This window comes from Lynx rufus, unplaced genomic scaffold, assembly GCF_022079265.1.
Source record: "Lynx rufus isolate CCGP_SWC_20201006 ecotype Redwood Valley unplaced genomic scaffold, mLynRuf1.p SCAF_7, whole genome shotgun sequence".
Taxonomy (NCBI): Eukaryota; Metazoa; Chordata; class Mammalia; order Carnivora; family Felidae; genus Lynx; species Lynx rufus.
Window position 1 is genome coordinate 61,609,374 of NW_025814889.1, and position 24,205 is coordinate 61,633,578.

The 24,205-nt window shown below is 33.0% G+C and overlaps 1 protein-coding gene across 4 annotated transcripts in view; it reads left to right on the forward strand.

Annotated features, from left to right (window-relative positions):
- CCDC91 (coiled-coil domain containing 91) overlaps window positions 1-24,205 on the forward strand; it is a 351,169-nt gene that overhangs the window by 239,404 nt on the left and 87,560 nt on the right. For all 4 annotated transcript variants that reach the window (XM_047065633.1, XM_047065636.1, XM_047065634.1 and 1 more), the window contains 2 exons: window positions 23,492-23,584; window positions 23,693-23,761. In XM_047065633.1, the coding sequence (XP_046921589.1) occupies window positions 23,492-23,584; window positions 23,693-23,761 (162 nt within the window). The remainder of the gene's footprint in view (window positions 1-23,491; window positions 23,585-23,692; window positions 23,762-24,205) is intronic.

Below are 24,205 nucleotides of genomic sequence, written 5' to 3' on the forward strand. Positions count from 1 at the left end.
TTTTCTTTAAGTTACCTTTGGGCAATCATTTTAGTAACTGCTAGAACTTCCCTTGAACACTAGTATCTATAGTGATACCATAAATTTAAATTAAGAGATTTCAATGTACTAAGCACTGTACTAGAAAGCTTTTTTAAAAAATATAAGAACATTCTCTGCCTTCAGGAAACAGTCTTATAATGTGAGACATGAAAAATGAATTATAATACAATATAATAATTAATACCGTACACTAGTGGTAGAAACAAAATACTCTAAGGTTACAGATAGGAGAGTAGGCACTTCTTCCGGAGTTTTCAGAGAAGAATTAAAAAGGGGTAACATTGTAATGGGATTTGAAAGAGTAGCCTTTTTACTGGAAGAGAAAGTAAGGATGTTATAAGTAGTCAGAAATAGTATGAGTTCAAAATTAACATAAAATGTGTGTGTATTTTTTTCTTCAAGTTTACTGAAGTATAATTCACATACAGTAAAATCAACCCATTGTAAGTGAATCGTTTTTTGAATTTTGACAGACTTCAGAAGTTTTACAGCTACTACCTAAATCAATATTAAAAAACATTCTCATGACCCTCCAAAGTTCCCTCATTCCCCTTTATAATCTATGTGTATATGTATTTCTAAGGGATATGGAGTAGAATTTTTGAGAGAAAAAATTTTTCAGTCTTACTTTTCTGATACTGAAAAATTTTACCCTGTGTGGTATAATTTACCAAGAATTTTTTTTCTAGCCTTCCACATTTGGGTTATTTATTTAGTTAGGTGTCTTGGTAAATTAATTTGGGAAGCACTATTATAAAAGTTAATCTTTTAAAAATTTACAGTTATGTATTATTTTTAATTAAATTATAATACCTATTTCCATTAGTAAGGGGAAATGATGAAATTTAAAACCATAATATTAAATACACTGCCTTTTTTGTGATAAAGGCCAAGTCATAACCAAAGAAAAGACTGAAGATTTTAAAAGGAGATGATAAGGGGTGACTGGGTGGCTCCGTTGGTTAAGCATCCTACTTCAGCTGAGGTCGTGAGCTCACAGCTCATGAGTTCGAGCCCCACATCAGGCTCTGTGCTGACAGCTCAGAGCCTGGAGCCTGCTTTAGATTCTGTGTCTCCTCTCTCTGCCCCTCCTCTGCTCACACTCTGTCTCTCTCTCCTTCAAAAATAAACATTAAAAATAATAATAAAAGGACATGGTGGAAACAGAACAATGGGAAGAAGTAGCTAAACTTAGTGTGTTAACATACAAAACACTTAATGAAAATAGTATTCTAAATATGTAGAATTTTATTTTGTTTTATCAGTCATTCTGAGCACATCCTTGTGTAGTTTGCAAAAAGCACATATAGTCACTACTTTAAAGAAACTCACAGTATGGAATGGAAATCTGATTTCTAGCATTATATTTACATAAAACTTTATTAAAAAATAGACATTCCATTGAATATGCTGTAAAGAAACTGTATATTTGAGAAGAAACCTAAAATGATGTTTATAGATTCCATTAAATTTCTCTATTTGAAAATATTATTAGAATTCACTATTTAAAGGATAATGAATTTCATTAAAGGGTGGATACTCTATCAATGGATTCTACTGTAATGAAGTACATATTTAAGTGTTACGGTAGAAATGATTTTATATCCCTCTTCTCTGTGAAAGAGAAATGCTCTGTGCATGCCTGGTGTGTCCTGTAGCTTCTCAGCCCTACAGTTAACTGTGACAGATAGGTGTGTCTAATTCAGCATAAAATTGTATTTTAAATTACAAAAAAAAATCCAAGTATGATGTTTTTTAATCTCTTAATTATTGATTCTTAATGATTACATCATGGTCAAAGAGTGATGTTTAAATGTCACTGAATTTTTGAAATGCAATAATTCCCCACTGTTTGTCAAATTTCTATAAATGTTTTATGTATGCTTGAAAAGAATATGTATTTTCCACTATTGGTATAGTGTTACATATATATCCATTAATCAAACCTGTTTGTTGTATTCAAATTTTATGTAACCCTGCCCATTTTCCACTGCTTGACCTACTGATTATTGAAAGAAATACATTAAAATCTCCTACTATAATAATAGAACTACCAGTTTTTCTTTGTGGTTCTGTTTTTGCTTTATATATTATGAGGCTATGTTATTGTGTGCATATAAATTTAATTTTTTTCTATAATCCTGGTGTCATTTGTAGTGATGTCTTTATTTGGGGAAATGCCTTTTGCCTAAAATCTTTTGTTGATATTAATATGATTAAGTCTTGTTTTGATTAGAATTTGCCTAGAGCTCTTTAGGCACCCCTCATGCCTATAGAGTGTTCTTATATATGTCCTGCCCTACACATGTGCAACCTTCCCTACCATTAATATCCCACAACACAGTGGTACATTTGCTACTGTAAATATCTCACACCACAGTGGTATCTATATTGATAACCTCATTGTCATCAGAAGTCTATAGTTTACATTAGTGTTCATTTTTGGTGTATTACATTCTGTGGGTTTAAACAAATATATAATGACACTTTTCCACCACTGTAGTATCATTCAGAATAGTTTCACTGAGCTAAAATTCCTGTGTGTTTCACTTGTTCATCTTCCCTTCCGCCCTATCCTAGTAACCAGTAATTTTTTTTATTGCCTCCCTAGTTTTGCCTTTTCCAGAATGTCATATAGTTGGAATATTACAGTACGTAGCTTTTTCAAATGGACTTCTTCCACTTAGTTATAGACATTTAAATGTCCCCCATGTCGTTTCATGGCTTGATAATGCATCTCGTTTTGCAGTGAATAATACTCTAGAGTCTGACTGTACCACAGTTTATTTATACATTCAGCTGCTGAAGGATATCTTGTTTGTTTCCAAGTTTTGGCAATTATGGATAAAGCTGCTATAAATACGTGTACAGGTTTTTGTGTGGGCATAAGTTTTCAACTCATTTGGGTAAATACCATAGGATGAGATTGCTGGATTGAATGGTAAGAGTATATTTAGTTTTATAAAAAGCTGCCAAAGTATCTTTCAAATTGGCTGTACCATTTTATGTTCCCACCAGCAGTGAATGAGAATTCTGCATCCTCACCAACATTTCATCTTGTCAATATTTGGGATTTTGACCGATCTAATAGGTGTGTAATGATATCTTGTTTTAATTCGTAATACTGAAGTGACATATGATATTGAGAACCTTTCCATATGCTTATTTGCCATCTGTGTCTTTGGTCAGATATCTATTTTTGGGTTTTGCCTATTTTACAATTGCCTTGTTCATGTTGTCGGTTTTGAGTTTTGAGAGTTCTTTGTATATTTTGATTAACAGTCCTATAAGATGTGTCCTTTGCAAATATTTTCTTTCAGTATACAGCTTGTCCTTTCATTTTCTAGATATTTTCTTTGTCAGAGTAGATGTTTTCAGTTTTTATGAAGTCCAACTTATACATTACTTCTTTCATGGATTGTGCCTGTTGTATGGTACCTAAAAAGTCATGGTCATACTCAAGGTTTTCTAGGTTTTTTCTTATGTCATCTTCTAGGACTTTCATAAATTTTGTATTTTACATTTGGGTCTATGATTCATTTTGAGTTAATTTTTGTGAAGTAGGTAGGTTCTTTGTCTAGAATTATATTTTTGCACATGAATGTCCACTTGTGTTAGCACCATTTGTTGAAAAGAGTATCTTTGTTCCATTGTATTGCCTTTGCTCCTTTCTCTCAAGATTAGTTGACTATGGTTATAGAGGTCTATTTCTGGACTCTCCATTCTATTCTGTTGATCTGTTTGTCTGTTCTTTTTCCAGTACTACATTGTCATTATTACTGTAGTTTTATAGTAAGTCTTGAAGTCAGGTAATGTCGGTCCTCCAACTTCGCTCTTCTCCTTCAATATTGTGTTGGCCATTGTGAGTTGTCTTCCCACATAATTTTTTGAGTCAGTTTGTCAATATCCACAAAATAGCTTGCTGGTATTTTGATTGCCATTATGTTGAATCTATAAGTCAAGTTGGGAACAACTGATACCTTGATAATAGAGTCTTCTGGAATATATTTCCATTTACTTAATTGTTCTTTGATATCTTTTGTCAGAGTTTTGTACTTCAAATAATGGCTTCAGACACACATTTATTATCTCGCAGTTTGCATGGGTCAGGAATCTGGGCAACTTTGTTGGGTCTTCTTTTTAGATGTTGCAAGGCTTTATTGAAGGTGTTGGCCAGTGTTACATCCTCATTTGAAGTTTGGGGCCCTCTTCTAAGCTTGTTCAAGTTACTGGTACAGTTCAATTCCTTCTATTTGTAGAACTGAGGCCTCCAGCTTCTAGAAGCTGTCTTCTACATAGGTGGTTTAAAAAGTGGCCCTTGCTTTTTCAAGGCCAGTGGCAGGCATTTCTGCTGCTTCAAGTCTCTTCTTTTATAAAATGCCTCTTTTAAAGAGCTCACCTGGTTAGATCATATGTACCCAGGATAATCTTCTTTTGATTAGAAAGCTTATTTGTATCTTTAAAAATCCCCTTACTTTCTGTCATATTCTATTGGCTAAAATAAGGGAAAGATAGAGAATATCTACAGACAAATCTACTACTAACATCATATTTAATGGTGGTGACACACTCAAAGCTATCCTGCTCAGATCAGGTACAAGACAAGCATGCTCCTTCGTAACCATTTCTTTTCAATATTGTAGTGGAAGTTCTAGCTCAAGCAATAAGATGATAAAGGAAAAATATACAGATTGTGGGAAAGAAGAAACAAAACTCCCTTTGTTTGCAGATTATATGATCATCTATGTAGAATTGAAAGAACTGACAAAAGAAATTCTGGGGACTAATAAGTGATTATAGTAAGGTTGCAATATACGGAAGTCAATCACTTTCACATATACCAGGAATAAACAAGTGGAATTTGAAATTAAAACTACAATACTATTGGGGCGTCTGGGTGGTTCAGTTGGTTAAGTGTCAACTTCAGCTCAGGTAGTGATCTCACAGTTTGTGAGTTTGAACCCTGCATCGGGCTCTGAGCTGACTGCTCAGAGACTGGAACCTTCTTCAGATTCTGTGTCTCCCTCTCTCTCTACCCCTCCTCTGCTCGTGCTCATGCTCATGTTCTCTCTCTCTCTCTCTCTCTCTCTCTCTCTCTCTCTCTCTCTCTGTGTGTGTGTCTCTCTCAAAACTAAATAAACATTTAAAAAAATTTTTCATGCAGTACTATTTATATTAGCAAGCAAAAAAATGAAATACTTAGGTATAAATCCAACAAAATATGTCCATGATCTATATGAGGAAAACTATCAAACTCTGATGAACAAAATCAAAGAACTAAAAAGATATAGAGATATTCTGTATTCATAGATAGAGTCAATATTGTCAAGGTGTCATTTCTTCCCAAATTGGTTTATAGATTCAATCCAATCCCAATCGATATCCTAGCAAGTTATTTTGTGGATATTGACTAAATGATTATAAAATTTTTATGAGAGAAAAAGATCCAGAGTAGTCAACAATATTGAAGCAGAAGAACACAATTAGAGGACTATCTGAATTCAAGACTTAAAGTAAAGCTATGAAAATCAAGACTGTGTGGTATTAGTGAAAGAATACACAAATAGAACAATGGAACAGAAAAGGGAGCCCAGATAGAGACCCACATACACATAGTCAATTGATCTTTGACAAAGCAGAAAGGGCAATAAAAGAGAGCAAAATCTTTTTAACAATGGTCCTGGAACAAGTGAACATCCACATGCAAAAGAATGAATCTAGACACAGACTTTATACCCTTCACAAACACTAACTCAAAGTCAATCATAGACTTAAATGCAAAACTCTAAAACTTTTAGAAGATAACAGAAGAAAACCTGGATAATCTTGGGTTATGGCTATGACTTTTTAGATATAGCACCAAAGGGAAATTCCATGAAAGAAAGAATTATTAAACTGGATTTCATTAAAATGAAAAAAAAAAAACTGTTGCATGAAAGACAGTGTTAGAGAATGAGAAGAGAAGCCACCGAGTGAGAAACAATTTTTGCCAAAGACACATCTGATAAAGGAAAGACTGTTATCCAAAACATACAAAGAAGTTTTAAACCACAACAATAAGAAAACAACCTAGTTAAAAAATGGGCAAGAGATCTAAATAGATACCTCATCAAAAAAGATATAGAGATGGCAAATAAGCACATATGAAAAGATGCTCCATATCATGTGTTATTAGGGAAATGCAAAGTAAAACAACAATGGAATATCAATGCACACCTATTCGAATGAACAAAATCCAGAACACTGACAATACTAAACACCGTAAGGATGTGGAACAAAGGGAACCCTCATTCATTGCTGGTAGGAATACAGAGTGGTACAGCTACTTTGGAAGACAGCTTCAAAGTATTTTATAAAACTAAACATATTTTTACCATATGATCCAGCAATCATACTCCTTGGTGTTTATCCAAAGGGGTTGAAAGCTTATGTCCACACAGAACCCTGCATACAAATGCACAGACGTTTATAGCAGCTTTATTCATAATTGCCAAACCTTGGAAGCAACCAAGATGACCTTCAGTAAATGGATAAATTAACTCTTTTATATCCAGACAATGGAATATTATTCAATATTAAAAGGAAATAATCTATCAAGCACGAAAAGACATGGAGAAATCTTAAATACATATTATTTGGAGGCCCTTAAATACATATTACTAAGTGGAAAAAAGCCAATGTGAAAAGGAGTTTTCCTCGTATAGCTTCTGTACTTATGTTGTTAGTTTTATGCCTAAGTATTTCAGTTTGAAATACTTCAGTTTGAGGGATGCTAATGTAAATTATAATGTGATTTTAATTTTAAATTCCACTTGCTGCTGCTATATAGGAAAGGAATTGATTTTGTATCTTAACCTTTTATCCTGCAACCTTATTGTAATAGCTTATTGGTTTCAGGATTTTTTTTGTCAGTTCTTTTGTATGTTCTACATAGATGACCATGTCATATGTGAACAAAGACAGCTTAATGTCCTCTTCCAATCTGTATACCTTTATTTCCTTTTCTTAGCCTATTGCATTAGCTAGGACTTCCAGTATGATGTTGAAAAGCAATGGTGAGATACAACATCCTTGCCTTTTTCCTGATCTTACCTGGAAAACTTCTTTTAAAAAGTTACAATGATAACTATAGTTTTTTTGTAGGTGTTCTTTATCATATTCAGCAAATTCCTTTCATTCCTAGTTGCAGAGAATTTTTAATGATGGCTATTGAATTTTGTCAAATCTGCATGTGTTGGATATGACTATATAATTTTTCTTTATTATGTTGATGTGATGGATTACATTGATTTTGGATGTTGAAGCAGCTTTACATACTTGACATAAATCCCACTTGCTTGTGTAATTTTACACATTTTTTAAATTTAATTCGGTAGTGTATTCTGTTGGGCATTTTTTGTATTTCTTTTTGTATGGTTTTGGTTAAGGTAATGCTAACCTTATAGAATAAGTTGGAAAGTATTCTCTCCTCTTGCTTCTGGAAGAGATTGTAGATAGGCATAATTTATTTCTTAAATGTTAGGTAGAATTTACTATTGAACAAACCAGGTCTTGTTGCTTTCTATTTTGGATAGATTCTATTCAGAGTGTCTGTTTTTTCTTGAAGTTTGTCATATTGTAACTTTCAAGGAATTGGTCCATTTCATCTAGGTTATCAAATTTGTAGGTATAGTGCATGGTATCCCTTTATTATTCTTTTAATGCTTATGGGATCTATATTGATTGATCTGTATTGATGTCCCCTCTTTCATTTCCAGTGTTAGTAAATTTGTCCTCACTCTTTTCTCTGTTAACCTGGCTAGAGACGTATCTACTATATAGATCTTTTCAAAGACCCAGCTTTTGTTTATTTTCTCCATTGATTTATGGAGGAGGGGTGGGAAGGAATTCTGCTTTGTCTGTAACTAATAGAATTAGTGTTAGCAAGTTATATTTTTTTCTATCCCTTTATTTTAATCGAGTTGTGTCTTTATTTTTAAAGTGGGTTTCTTTAGGACAACTTATATCATGTCTCTTATTTTGATTGACTCTTTCAATATTTGTCTTTTAATTAGTGTATTTCAAACCATTGACATTTAATTTGATTATTGATATAGTTGGATTAATGTATACTATATTGCTACCGTTTCCTATTTGTTGCCCTTGTTCTTTGTTCTCATTTTTGTCTTTCTCAGCTTTTCTTTTTTATTATGGTTTGACTGGAGCATTTTATATTCTCTGCTTTCTTCACATATCAGTTATACATGTTCTTTTACCTATTTTTTATTGGTTGCCCTAGACTGTGTAATATCATTTACAACTAATCCGTGTCCACTTACAAATAATGCTATACCTCTTCACATGCAGTGCAAGTACCTTATAATAAGAAAGTATTTCTAAATATTTTCCTGTCTGTTCTGTGTCATTCTTGTCATTCATTTCATTTATACAGATAAAGATATCACATATATGTGTGTTTTAATAGAGACTATATATGTGCACACACATCACATATAAAAACATACATAATAAAATACATTATTGCTGTTGAGCAAACTGTTACTGGGTTGAGCAATCAAGAATAAGAAAAATTTACTTTACCGTTATTCTTTCTCCAATGTTCTTCCTTTATGTAGACCTGAGTTTCTGACCTATATCATTTTTCTTTTCTCTGAAGAACTTTCTTTTTAAAAACATTCCTTGCAAGTCAGGTCTAATGGTAATAAATTATTTCAATTTTTGTTTGTTTGAGAAAGTATTTCTCCCTCACTTTTGTAGAATAATCTCACAGGACATAATTTTAGATTTGTGGGCTTTTCTGTCATTACTTTAAATATTTCACTTTATTCTCTTATTTCCATCGTTTCTAAAGAGAAGTTGGGTATAATTCATATCTTCCCTCCTTTAGAGGTTAGGTATTTCACCCACCCCCGAGGCTTCTTTCAAAAAGTTTTCTTTACCTTTGATTTTCAGCAGTTAGAATATGATATGCATGGGTGTATTTTGGGGGGGGAATTTATTCTTTTTTTGTTCTCTGAATCTTCCTGGAGTTTTTGTTTGGTATCTGACATTAATTTGGAGAAATTCTCAGTCACTGTTACTTGAAATATTTCTTGTGCTTCTTTCTCCTTTTCTTCTCCCTCTGGTATTCTAATTACATGTATAGTATACCTTTGTAGTAATCCTACAATTCTTGGATAATTCTCTTCTGGTTTCCTTTTTTAGTCTTTTTTTTCCCTGTGTGCTCTCCAGTTTTGGAAGCTTCTACTGACGTATTATTAGTACTGAGCTGTATGAGTCCCTTATATATTTTGTATATTAACCCCTTATCAGATATATGATTTACAAGTATTTTCTCCCATTCTGTAGGTTTCCTTTTTATTTATTTATTTTTTTGGTCTTTTTTTTGTTGTTGTGTCTAAGCTTTTAGTTTGATGTTGTCTCACTTATGTTATTTGTGCTGTTGGTGCCATATCAAAAACAAAAACAAAAACGCATTGCTGTAAGACTAATGTCAAGGAGGTTTTTTCCTATGTTATAGGATTTTTAAGGCTTCACGTATTGCATTTTAGTCTTTAATCCACTTTTAGTTATGTTTTGCATACAGTGTATGATAAGGGGCCAATTTATTCTTATGCATGTGGATATCCAATTTTCCTGATACCATTTATTGAGGAGACTGTCCTTTCCCCATTGCATGTTTTAGCTCCTTTGTCAAATATTAGTTGATCATATGTGAATGGGTTTATTTTGGAGCTCTTGATTCTTTTCTCTTGGTTTGTATTTCTATATTATGCCAGTATCAACTGTTTTGATTACTATAGGTTTGTAATATAGTTTGAAAACAGAAAGTGTGATGACTCCAGTTTTGCATTTTTTCCCTAGGTATTGTTTTGGCTACTCAGGGTCTTTTCTGGTTCCACACAAATTTTAGAATTGTTTTGCTATTTTTATGAAAAGCACAATGGAATTTTGATAAAGATTACATTGAATTTATTGATGGCTTTGTATAGCATGGAGATTTGGACAATATTAACTATTCCACTTTGTGAACATGGGATATCTCCATTTATTTTTGTCTTCTTCAAATTCTTTCATCAGTGTTTTACAGTTGTGTACATATCTTTTATGTTGTTTAAATTTATTTCTTAATATTTTATTGCTTTTGATGCTATTGCAATTGAGATTCTTTGATTTCTCTTTAATTGCTTTTAAATGTCATTTATTTTGAGAAAGAGAGAAGGAGGGCACAAGTGAGGGAAAGGCAGAGGGAGAGAGAGAGAGAATCCCAAGTAAGACCCATACTCACTGTCAGCACCACAGCCCAGTACAGGGCTTAATCCCACAAACCATGAGATCATGACCTGAGCCAAAATCAAGAGTCAGAAGCTTAATCGACTGAACTACCCAGGTGCCTCATTTCTCTTTCAGATAGGTCCTTGTTAGTGTATAGAAGCACAAGTTATTTTTGAATATAGTTTTATATCTTGCAACTTTACCGATTTTATTTATTCTAACACTTTTTGGTGGCATCTTTAGGATTTTGTATATGTAAGCTCATATCATCTGCAAATAGTGGTAATTTTTCTTCTTCCTTTCCAATTTACATGCCTTTTATTTTTCTTGCCTAATTGTACTGGCTAGGACTTCCAGTATTATGTTGAATAGAAGTGCTGAGAGCCTTGTCTTGTTTCTGATCTTAGAGGAAAAGCTTTCAGCCTTTCACCATTAGAGATGTGATATTACTTGTGGGCTTGTTATATTGGTCTTTATTATGTTGAGGTATAGTTCTGCTATACCCAAATTGTATGTCATGTGTTTATCATGTGAAGTGTTTATTATGCTTATCATGATAGTTTTTATCATGTGCTTATCATAAGAACATTCATCATGTTTTGTCATGATAGATGTTTGTTTATCTCAATAAATATCATGAAAAGATGTTGAATTTTATTAAATTATTTTTCTGCATCTACTAAGGCGAAATTTAAAGTGAATACCACTGAATAGTACTTCTATGTAGGTATGTTGGTAAACTGTCTTTATTTTTTGTTTTTATCATAGTAAACATTTCTTTTTCATTATAGTTTTACTTACATATGTAATTCTGAGTTAATACTAATGACCATTTTTAATAAGTGATTAATTTTTTCTTTATGGCTGCTGACACAGAATCTCTTTTTGTTTTAAGTTCTGCTTTTATACCATAATATTACTTGTTATGAGTTTTTTTTAATTCTTTATGTTACATATTGGGCTTTAATATGGAAAATTGATTCTACCTCATTCTCTCTGTTATTTCCCTCCAGAAGTCTAATTTACTGTGTTAGTTTTTTTTTTTAATTTTAACTTTATTTTAGACAGAGAGAGAGCACAAGTGGAGGAGAAGGGCAAAGGGGGAGAGAGAGAATCTCAAGCAGTCTCCTTGCTCAGTATGGAGCCTGACATGGGTTCTGTCCCATAACCCTGGGATCATGACCTGAGCCAAAATCAAGAGTCTGATGCTCAATCAACTGAGCCACCAGGCACCTCTAAACTTTCTTGATCTCTATTCAGTGTCTCTCATACTTCTGTAGCACATTTTTAATTTTGTTGTTTATATTCTTCATTTTGTATAATCTCTTTATAGGTCTTCCTCCCTGTTCATACTTTTCTGCCTAAACTGAAGTTTAAGCCAAACATTGAGCTTTAATTTTCATTTTATGTGTATTTAGTTTCCATATTTTATATTACTTTTCCTGTGTGCATGTTCATTTTTATGGTGTCTTATCTCTTACTCATACTTTTTTGCACTTTAAAAAATACATTAAATGTACTTTTTGCATAATTTATATTGACTCATTCTGGTGTCTGCTGTTTTAAGGTCTGATTCTGCACAGCTTTCTTCTCACATTCATGGTAGCTTGTTTTCTTGGGTATTTTGTGTTTTATGTTTGTGAGATCATCTTTATTGGAATTTTAATTTTGATAATTCTTTGATGCTTAGGTTTAAGGTCTGTTCTTCCATGGAAGAATTGCTTTGCTTCTGATAGTCCTTCAAGGTAAAGTTTTAATTGGGGATTTTTGAGATACAGGGTGCATAGGAATTTTTATCCCAAATCTGCAAAGGAAGTAGCATGAGTAGCATGTGATTATGCATTATCAGGGAACCTCCCCTTTCCCCCTGCACCCCTAACTCAAAACAAAAATCTTTCACCTCTTTGCTGTGTGGGTTTTTTCTAGCCTACCTACTTAGTGTGTTACCTTTCAGGCATTGTAGCTTTATACAAACAAGTCTCCTAACTTTCCCCTTTTCAGCCCCTGGGTTTTGTTTCTGTTTTTAAGCATGGTTCATTTTAAACAAAACTCAAATATTTTAGCATTGTTTAGATTTCCTAAGAACAGTCTGTATCCAGAGCTTGTTTACCTCCTTGAATTTGTGCTTTTTATCAGTTTTGCCTTCTTACTTATCAACTTAGTAATATTTAAAGAGATGTTTTGTATTTTTTATACAACACTTCTGTACTGGGTCTTCCATGGTATATTTTGTGTCATGTAACCAGAAAAGTATAACGTTCACTTTTTATTTACCTCTTTGTTTTATGTAAATGTAAGCATTATATAAGTGTTATTAATGAGCTTTAATAATTACATTCATAATTATTTTAAAATTGCTAAAATGAGGGTGTGTCTGGGTGGCTCAGTAAGTTGAGTGTCCGACTCTTGATTTCAGGTCAGGTCATGATCTAAGAGTCATGGGATCAAGCTCCGTGTCAGGCTTTGCACTGAGTATGGAAGGCTTCTCTCTCTCTCTCTCCCTCTCTCTCTCTCTTTCCTCCCCCCACTTTCCTCCCTCCCTCCCCTTCTTTCTGTTCCTCTCCTCTGTTCACACTTACTGTCTCTCTAAAAAATAAACAAACAAATATAAATAAAATTGCTAAAATCAGTAAATAGCCTGTCAAGACAATAGTGGTTTAAACCACAACTTCTCAAACCACACATCTCATAGTAAAAATCTAAGATGTTCTATAAAAAACATGTTAATAAAATACTTCTAGGAAGCATGTGTACTTTCTTCCTATCTAGTAGTTTAAAATACTCATCACCTTAATAAAGATTCTACCTAAAAATGCACAGCTCTTTATATATTTTCTTAGATCCATAAAACTCTTTTTAATTGTAGAAGAAAATAAGTTGGTTCTTAACATGTTGAAATGACTTTGAAGATAAATTAGATTGGAAAAGAATATATTAGGGTTAGATTATGGAAGGTTTTGAGTTTCAAATTGCTGATATTATACTATAGGCCAATAGGGACAGATTTGACAGTTAACATTAAATATTTACCCACAAAATTTACATAATCAAGACTCCCCGTATGCCTGTGTTTTTCTTTACCTTATAAAATTTAACAAAAAAGAGTAAATTGCTTGTGAAAAATTCTTCATTTTCACGGGTTTTAATTTGTTTTCTAAAATGTAGGCAAACAAATGTTAGATTAATTAATTATTATCAAATATTTTATGCACATCTTAGTCTTTTCCACCATTTTCCCCCTATGTATCAAATCATATTCCTGCTGCCATTTAAAGAAGTTCTATTCTTTGGGGCGCCTGGGTGGCTCAGTCAGTTAAACGTCCGACTTCAGCTCAGGTCATGATCTCACAGTTCATGAGTTCGAGCCCCACATCGGGCTTTGTGCTTACAGTTTAGAGCCTGGAGCCTGCTTCAAATTCTATGTCTCCCTCTCTCTCTGCTCCTCCCCGCTCATGCTCTGTCTCTCCTTCAAAAATAAATAAAAACAATAAAAAAAAGAAGTTATTCTTTGTCTTTAACTAGACTGATACTAAATTTAGAAAAGAATAATATTCATCTACCAGTTTCCCAGTAAAGCAATGTTCTTTTTACTGTTCTCGTCCCTTTCAATATTTATTCAAATATATATAATATTACATTTTTATAATAATGACGATGGCTTTAAATAATCTTATGTTTTTTCTTCAAATAATTGTATTTTATAAACATAATTCTATTATTTATGCATAGTTTTATTATGCTTAATGATCACGATACTCCTTTTAGTTGACATACTATCATTTCTTGTACTGTACCCCTTTTTTTGGACATTTTAAATGTTTTGGGTTTTATACTTTTATAAGGAATTTTGCCATATACATCTTCATACATATCGTTTTTATTCTTTTGCATTATAAGCATTCTCCTACTTTTGTACAAGATGTCTTTTTGAAAATATGCTAACACTGATTAATAAACTTACCCAGTATAAGGGTTTTCATTCCCAAGACATCTAAAAACTATGACATCAGTAATTACACCTTACCTTTATAGACAGATCTCTCAGTTATATTATTTCAGTATTAGAGACCTTATATAGACTGTCCTTAGTTCATTGAATATCCAATTAAGGGCAATAACTCATCCATTTCAGCAAGTTTAATGATTTCCATATTATCATAATTGTATTTGTTTTATGAAACATATGTCTTTATCATTTATGTCAGTACTTTCCTTTTTCTGCTATTTTATATGTATAATATATATATGTGTGTATTATTTGTGTGTGTGTACGTATGTTTACACACACACACATAAAAAAAATGGATGAAACAATTTTCGACACAGGAAACACAATGTAAACAGTAGGAGCTGTGCTCCTGAAACTGATTTTTGTCTGGCAGATCCCCATTCTGTAATAAATTAGAATATTCCTTTGTCAACTTTTTTTTTTAAGTCTGATTCTAACTAGTTTAGGGATATTACTGTGCAGGGTACAAAAATGGAGTTATAAAATCGACAAGCATGAAAAATTGAGAGGTAAGTACATAGTATTTTCTGATAATAAATTTTAAGAATAGGAAGCACAGACCAGACTTAAGGACAGTTAGTATGCTATTAAATTGGTTCCTGAAAGTACTACAGCAGTTGCGTTATGCTTTTTTGCTAAGGGAATTGTCTTATATACATGGGTCACTTATTTCAGATGTCAATTTGAAAGGCACTATTATATTGAAACAAGCTTATTTTATTGTGCTTAGGTAAGTGGAAGGAATGATAGGGTTGAGATGTATTTTCAGAGGGTATTTCACTTGAAAATGGTTGAAGCAGAAATATTCTATTTAAACTTAGGATTGGGACATATCCTAATTTTCCATTTAATAAAATATACACTATCCAAATAAAGAAACCTCATTATGGAAATGTAAACTAGTCTTACCTTTTTTTTTTTATGCTGATGTATCACTCAATTTAAGAGGAATAACTAATTTGCTTATATTTTTCATGCCTATTAGAAATAAGCCTATTTCAGTGAAATAAGTCTAGTGTAGCTTATAGTTTTATTTTATTTATTTTAAGAAGTTTATTGATATTATTGGGCTTGTGGTAACTGCTTTGAGTAGATTTAATATCAGTTTATCTGTTTTAGGTTTTCTTTCTAAACAACATAGTTTTTAAAATGTTGATTTATTTGTTTTGAGAGAGAGAGCAGGGAAGGGGCAGAGAGAGGAGGAGAGAGAATCCCAAGCAGACTCTGCCTGTCAGCGCAGAGCCCACCACAGGGCTCCAACCCATGAACCATGAGATCATGACCTGTGCTGAAATCAAGAGTTAGACGCTTAACCAACTCAGCTACCCAGGCGCCCCTCTAAACAATATTTAATGTGTTGGCCCATGAATGGGTGAAATGTCTGCAACTCACTTTACATTAAGACATTTATTAAATTTATTTAGTGTCTTTAAAGTCGTGTTAAATGGAGGCATATATGAACTTGTGCTTTAAAAACCTACTAGACCACTTGATCTTATTCAATGTCTGTACTTTATAGAAAGTGTAAGATGATGCTTGTTGAGTTTTAATTACGTAATAATATGCTACATATACATACACCACACATGAAATTATGTGAAGTTTTTTGGACCTGTGATAGATAACCGTATACCTGAATATGAGCTTTCATGATTGCTTAGTCTATAATTTAACATGCAAAAAACTGTCCATGTATGATTGTGATTAAATCTTTTTACAGTATCTCTTGTGACTCACTTTCCAAGAAAAAAGAGAGTTTTAAATATTTTTTAGAGGAACCATGTAAAAAACCACATAACCTCCATATTTATATTTGAGTCTGCATCAAACATTTTTCACTTGGAAGAACTCCTTCCAAGAGGAGGAAAAAACAATCTATTTCTGAATGTCTTTATACTTTAGGCTAAATTTCAAAGGACTGTCCTTGAGATTCTTGCATTAAGCATCTACTCTGTAAGATTAATGGAACTGTGTAGTTTGCATTTATTTTTCCAATATCCTAAAGAAAAAAACACTAAAATTTCAGTATAATTTTAAGAATCAATCAGTAGAATATTTTAGATACGCAAAATGTCATCAACTCTTCACTGTTCTTGGGTGAGATTTCCTGATACAGATTTCAATTAATTTTCATAATGCCTTTTAAAATGCTATAAGGGCATGTATTGCAAATTCTGTTGAATGTTCCTCTGAAGTTATAAATATTTAGACACAAATCTTATGATTGGATGTTGCCAATTGGCTCAATTTTGGCTCTGATGCTGGATGCTGGAGAGCCATTTCTAGGATGCTGGAACTTTTGGACAATTAAGGAATTCTGTATTGAGGCAGAATGCAGGAGTAATACAAATAATCCCCAGATATATTTCATACTTTATTTTAGATGGAATAAAGGAAGGCTGAAATCTTTTTGGCTAAGCTGTTTCTTAACATTATAATTTCTGGTTTGCTGTAATTAACTGAAATAACCTCTGGCCCAGAGAGGAAAGGCATCCCTACTTTTGGCAGCATCTCAGACAATGAACAAACCTCAAGTCCAGTGCACTTTATACTACAGTCCTATAAAGACTGCAGAAAGAGCTATAACCACTTCCTTTTTGTGCAGATAATGCTAGTAATAGTTGGAAAGGAGTAGTACAGTATCAAAAGTAGAAGTAGCACTTGTAAAGATGTTCAACATGCTTAGAGAAATGGAAAAAGCATCACAATGAGATACCATTTCACAATTACTAAGCTGACTATCATAAGAAGAAAAAAAAAGAAAGTAACATGTTGTAGAGGATAAGGAGAAATTGGAACCCTTGCACATTGCTTGTTGAAAGATAAACTGGTGGGGTAACTGTAGAAAACAGTTTGGTGGTGCATCAAAAAATTAAACATAAATTATTATATGACCAAGCAGTTCTGCACATAGGTATATATTCAAAAGAATTGAAAACAGGGACTCAAATACATTTTTTACTCATGAATATTCATAGCATACTCAAAATAGTCAGGAGTTGAAAACAACCCAAGTGTCCATCAACAAATGAATAAATGAAATGAAAGTAGTATATTCACACTATAGAATATTATTCAGCCATAAACAGGAATGATGTTCAGATACATACTACAACATGCACGAGGCTTGCAAACATTATTTTAAGTGAAATTACCCAAACCAAAAGGTGACTACTATTTGATTCCACTTATATGAAATATCTAGAATAAGTAAATTCAGAGACAGAAAGTAGATTAGAGGTTACCAGGGCTGGGGTGAGGGGAAATTTCCCTCCAGCAACCCTCAGTTTGTTCTCTGTATTTAAGAGTCTCTTATGGTTTGCCTCCCTCTCTGTTTTTATCCTATTTTTCTATCCCTTCCCCTACGTTCATCTGTTTTGTTTCTTAAATTCCATCTATGAGTGAAGTCATGTATTTGTCTTTCTCTGACTTTCTTCGCTTAGCATAGTACACTCCAGTTCCATCTATGTTGTTGCAGATGGCAACATTTCATTCTTTTTGATTGCCAAGTAATATTGCATTGCATGTGTGTGTGTGTGTGTGTGTGTGTGTGTGTGTGTGTGTGTATCAATCACACCTTCTTTATCCATTTATCACTTGATAGACATTTGGCTCAAATTTTCTATAGAAGTTCATAATTTGGGGTGCCTGGATGGCTCAGTCGGTTGAGCATCTGACTCTTGATTTCAGCTCAGGACACAATCCCAGGGTCATGGGATCGAACCCCATGTCAGGCTTTGTACTGAGTGTGGAGCCTGCTTAAGGTTCTCTCTCTTCTTCTACCCCTCTTCCCTGCTTGTACTCTATCTATATAAAATAAAATTTAAAAAATCGTTCATAACTCTAATAAGTAAAAATTATGAACGCTGACAATAGGTGTGATGCTATATAAAACATTTGATATATTTGATCAATCATCAGAACAACCCTATAAAGTGGATGCTAATCCTCATTTTTCAGAAGATCAGTACTGAATTTCAGGTTTAAAAAATGTGTCAAAGACCACGTTACTAGAGTAGAACTAGCAAGGAGAGCTAGTATTTGAATCTGTTTTTTTGTGTCCTGTGATCCATAGTTGGTGCTGTTATCCATTATGTTCAGAGTATAGTTGAATGGTCATGGTCAGATTTTACAGAGAGGACTTATTCTAGAGGGCAAGTCTAGAAACAGGAAAGACAGCAGTCATGTTGAGAACAAAAATGCATTGCAATCTTAATTTATATTGAAAAAAGAAAGATTTTGAAAAGTTTCAAAATAGATGTTTAAAACTACTGCTTGTAGTCTTGGATAGCCTTTTCCCCAGATTCAAGTATTCTATGACAGGAATGGCCTTTATTCCTGATTATAAGGTCTACTATTTAGTAATATCCACTGAAATGAAATTGGCATGGATTACAAAGTTAACACTATAATTCAGTGAAAGGTATTTTCAAAATTATTATTGAAAAAGGGTATGGATGTTCCTTCTTAGGCCTTTACTTTTAAGTAGCAACCAATATTTTCTTCTTTATGCAAAAAAAATTATTTTTCATAAATGAACTGCATTATCTTATGCGCTGTTTGACAGGAAGTCTAGTTAACATTTTTGAGTACCAGATGTATTACCTACATTACTTCATTTAATTCTCACAACTGTGAGGTTGGCATTATTAGCCTGACTTACATTAGCCTTTCTTACATAATAAAGGAAATAAAACAGAAGCTTAGAAAACTTTAAGTTGTACCTTCCTTAAGTGAAGAACTAGTGACTGACTCCATATCTGTCTGATTCCAGCGCCCATGTTTGAGGCAAACATGATAACCACTACACTATGGAAACAAGATTGCAGTGTCCATGTTAGTTCTAATGAGATATATTGCCTCCCAGGGAGATGCCCCCAAAATATAAATGAAACTGAAGAATACCTTTTTTTCGTCTTACAGAAATATATAATGCAGTCTTTATAATTGGCTACTAATAAATTAATCTATTCTTTCAGAAAAGTCTTTCCCTGAAAGTGTATGTGTCTTTTAAAAAGAGAAAAATGTGCTAGCTGATATAGGCATTGATTCCTGAGCAAAGTTTTTGGCTCATTGTGTATATTTCTTGGCATTCCAGTGGAAGAGTCTCACGTACCTAAATATCCTACAGTCTTGCTTAAAAAAAAAATTATTCCTCAAGGATGAGTGTTTTCCTCTTCCCTTCTAGTTTCTATGGTCTTGCCATCTCTGTTACCTTCCCTTAAGGGGCCAGATGTGGGGGGAGGGGGAACCATGACTAAAACATAACTATAATTCTGCATTTTTTTCTTATAAATTATAAGGCTAGGTGATTAGTATGAATGTATGACTGAAACCTAGAAAGTCAAAGAAACAGCCCATAGAGATGGAACAGAAAGAGCCCTTAGTTGTTTGTTGGTTCTAGAGAATCTAGTGTAAAGTCTGTGATTTTGTATTCAGCCCTTAATGGGTCCCAGTCTCAGTTTTAGCTGTTAATTAGTCCTATGAATGTAAGCAATTTATATTACCACTCTGAAACTCAGTTCGAAAATCTGTGAAATGTAAGTGGTAAGACATTTCTGGGTTGTTGTGAGGATTCCCACTAATACTTTAAAGTTCTTAACACAGTGCTTGACACATAATGTTCAGTCAAAAGATAAGATGTGATTAAGTGTTTTTTTAAAAGTGGTCCTAAATCTAGATAAGTATGGTAAATTAAATATACTCATCTCTTCTACCTTTCTGTATGTCTCTCCCCTCAAAAAATCACTAAAATGACACTAAAGGGGACCCAAACAAACAAATAAAAAACAATAAAGAAACTAGCAAAGGTAAGAGGTAGGCAGTATCATGGACTTAGCAGAGGCTAAAACATTGTAAGCTTAGTCCATTAAGGTGAAGTTCATATGAGGCAGGCTGCTCTTTCCTGCAAATCCCAAGAGTGCCTCAGGAAATAAGGGCACCAGGTGCAAAGCTGAAGGAATGGTTGAAAGTCACCCTGCGGCCTATCATTCTTAATTCAGATAATTACTGTACACCCTAGCAAGACAAAGGAGTGATCATACATGATACTCTGACCACATAAAGAGGAGTAAGGCAGGGACTAAAAACTGGGAGATTAAATCAAAATCCATTTTACAATGAGCTTTTCACCCCCATCCCCTTTGCTCATATCACTCCTAGAATGCTGCATATTTATTTGCCTTACAGCACCAGTGAGAAGATTGGGGAATTTTTTTTTTTTTTTCGAGGCCAAAAGAGCAGCCCAAGAGAATGTGTATAGACATGACATTTGGGAATTGCCACCACAACCAGGAAAAAGCCAGCTTTTTTGTACCTACTGTGAAACTTGCCCACATACACAGAATTTCTTACCAGCTTTTTTGTGTCTGAAATTTTAGTATGCATGAACTGAAAAAGATTACCAAACATTGGAGAAATGTCTTAAATGAGAAAATTACCGACTCAAACAAACAGAAAAGGAACTCTAGAGCAGAGCCCTTGCCCCTACCCTCCTCGCTCCAAAAAGTTATAATCAGTACATTCAAAAAGAAGAGAACAGAAAAGATGCAACTAAAATTCCCATTTTTCAAAAAGGGAGTATGATGAGATAAGCAGCAATGGTTGGCCCATAGCAGATACCAAATACTGCTGATGTCTCTGTTCCAACAGTGGAATAGTTTCTTGGTTAGTTGCTCATCCAGTCCATGATTCTGTTTTCAAAGAGAATCTGCCTTATCCTTTGCCCTACTATTGTTTTTCTGGAATACAGTGTGAGGGCATGCCTCAAAATATAAACCATGCTCAATTATCAACCAGCCAGTACCATTCCTAGGAATATTTCATAAGGCCAAAATTGTACAAGTTCCCAAAGATGCATCTTTATATTGTTCTCGATTAGCTTCATTTTACAAATTAACTGTGTTTAATTTTAGGGTTTAAACATGTCATTTATCATTTTTCTGAATCATCTCCCTAATATTAATTAGTATTTATTCAATAAACTATCTTATTTAATATTATTCTGAAAAGAACAAAATCAGAAGCATAGATTGGTCAAATGCAAGTGAGGCCTTATCTGACACATAACTTGTAATAACTTTTACAACTTGTAGCTTTTAGTTTTAGGTAACATCTAGGTACTACTGAGGCCACTTTTAGCTAGTAGGTAATTATTACTGTTGATAATGAGTACACAGATAAGATTATTGCTGAAGTGATTCATTAGAGACCTGGCAATTTACTTAGCTTCTCTGAAGTCTCTGATCACTCATCTGAAACAAGAAAGAATATTGCCTGACTGAGTTTGTTATGGATTTAATGTGATACAGCCACATACAAAGCCCCTTTAACAATGCCTGACATCTTAAAAAAGCTCCAAAAATGTTAACTACTGTTACCTATATTTATAAGTCAGTAACTTAATTATATTTTCTCAAGTATAATTTCTCAATTATATTTTCTCAGTAATTATATTTTATGTAGGATGCTTCTTTCCAATGGTAATTTAGGGTTTATTCTTATAGAAGAAAGCTCAAAAATAGTCTTCCATTATAGTGTACTATCAGAATTAAGGAATAGAGTTTAGGAATGAATTTTCTAAACAGTGCATTGTCATTTTAGCTAATGTACTAGTTCTTAGACCACTAGAGAAGCTTGGCCTACTTACAATTAATTACTTAATGATTTCCATTAGTCTGACTTATTAACATAACAATTCTTTTTAAGAAGAAATAATTTTCAAAGTTATTATTAGCTCTGAAAAGTTTATTTTGTAGTTTAATCCTAATAGTTTTTATTGGTTCTATTTTGTTATGTTTACCCCTACTCCCAAAGCCTAAATTCAATATTTTTTGGTCTCATATGAGAATTGTATCATTTTTAAGTCTAATTGTTTACCTGGTATAAGATTTTTTAACTTTTTTCTTGTGTGTGTATTTTAAATAGGATTAGATTTTTTTTTCTGATTCAGTGACATTTTGTGTGCATCTAGACTTTACATAGAATACAGAATTAAAGTCTCAGTTATGACGTAGCATGTGATAAGTCTACTGATTTGTTAGCTGCTTTTCAAAAATTCATATGGTACCAATAATTTCTCATAGGCATGCCATGATTAATATCACAATTTGGATTTGTTTTTAATGAAAAAACACATCTTGTGATTTTTCTTATTTTCTTGAAAAATAAAGGTAAAAAGTAACATTATAATTAAAAATAAGAATAATAGATTATCTTCCCAGGCATAACTATTTTGGTGACTTCGTCTCCAAGTAAACTGCCTCCTTAAAAAATACTTTACATCAGACAACTTCGAAAGACATTATAAAATATTGGGTGTTCAAGTAAGTTCATATTTTAAGGAGGCTTCAAAATCAGAGAAATCAGAAAAAGTATTCTTATTTGCCTGTAGTAACTGAATGAGAAATCTGTGTGAGTAGGCATATGTATTTTTCTTTGGGATTGTGTTTCCTCATAAAAGTACTGTTCCAGAACAAGTATCTGGCTTCTCTATATTGAAGATATTGAGGATACAAAGGTTGAATTTTCTTAGAAAACTTCAAACTCTGAGTGCCTACTCCATGATAACTGGCTGGTGGTTGTGTATGCTTTTTCACTAGCACATTGGAATAAAAGTAAATGTATGGATTCTGTATATTGTTACATTAGCTACCACATAAATTCCTTTGACTGTTTTTATTGATTTATTTCCTGAATCTATGGTAAAATCTTGAAGTACAATAATTTTTCAATTTCTTTTAGTGCTTTACTAGAAACACAAATAATATGATAGTTGTTCATCAAATATCAGTTCTTATCTGATTGCTTCTTTTGCTGCAAACTAATAATTTTAGTGAGTAATTTTTCTAAATTTAATTTTGATGAAAGATATTTAATACTTTTCTGATTTATTTTCCAATTTGGAGTAGTTGTGCCTAAGTTAGATCTCATATCATGTACTTTGTTGAGTTTGGAGCCACAAAAAGATCTCTTGGCCGATTGAAGAAAGGTGAATTCAGTGGGGTTTTTTTTGGCTTGTATGCCTTCATTTTAGCAATCTTCCCATTGTTTCCTCTAGTGACTACTTCAGTAGAACCAGACAAATGGATTCCACAAGCTGTACTCCTTGTTGATAGATTATTGGTCTCCGAACCATAATCATAATCCATTTATCTTTCCTTATAGCATCAGAGGCTCCTTGAAATGCTAGATACAGAGAAGGAACTGTTAAAAGAAAAGATAAAGGAAGCTTTGATTCAACAGTCTCAAGAACAGAAGGTAATACTTTAAGTTTGCTCAGAGTGTAGAAAGAACGTGTTCTATTACCTCAAATAATTACCTCAAATAATACATTCACTGTCTACCCAACTGTCTTATCGTTTACAGGTAATATTTGAAAAATGTTTGGAGGAAGAAAGGCAAAGAAATAAAGAGGCTTTATTATCTGCTGCAAAGGTATTTCTATCTGTAATAATGGTTTTCTTTGTAAGTAAGTGGAATTTAAAAACTGAGTTCATAGTATAGTATAGTCAATCTACTTTTTTGCATAAAACCTCATTACAGAAAAATCAAAGAGTTTTTTTCTTTCTTGTTTTTCCTGTTAAAGTTAGGCTATTGCTGTTCCTATTATTGTTAAATTTAGGAATAGAATGACATTGAAAAATTGTAGATTATTAATTGTTAAAAAAGAGTATATGTTGGGATACTAATAAACTCTTGGTATTTAATAGGTATCCTCACAAATAACGTATGAGCATGTGTGTATATATATATGTGTGTGTGTGTATGTGTGTATGTATGTATTTATAAAGATTTATGTTTTTGGGGCAGCTCAGTTGGTTAAGTGTCTAACTTCAGCTCAGGTTATGATCTCCCGGTCCGTGAGATGGAGCCCCACAT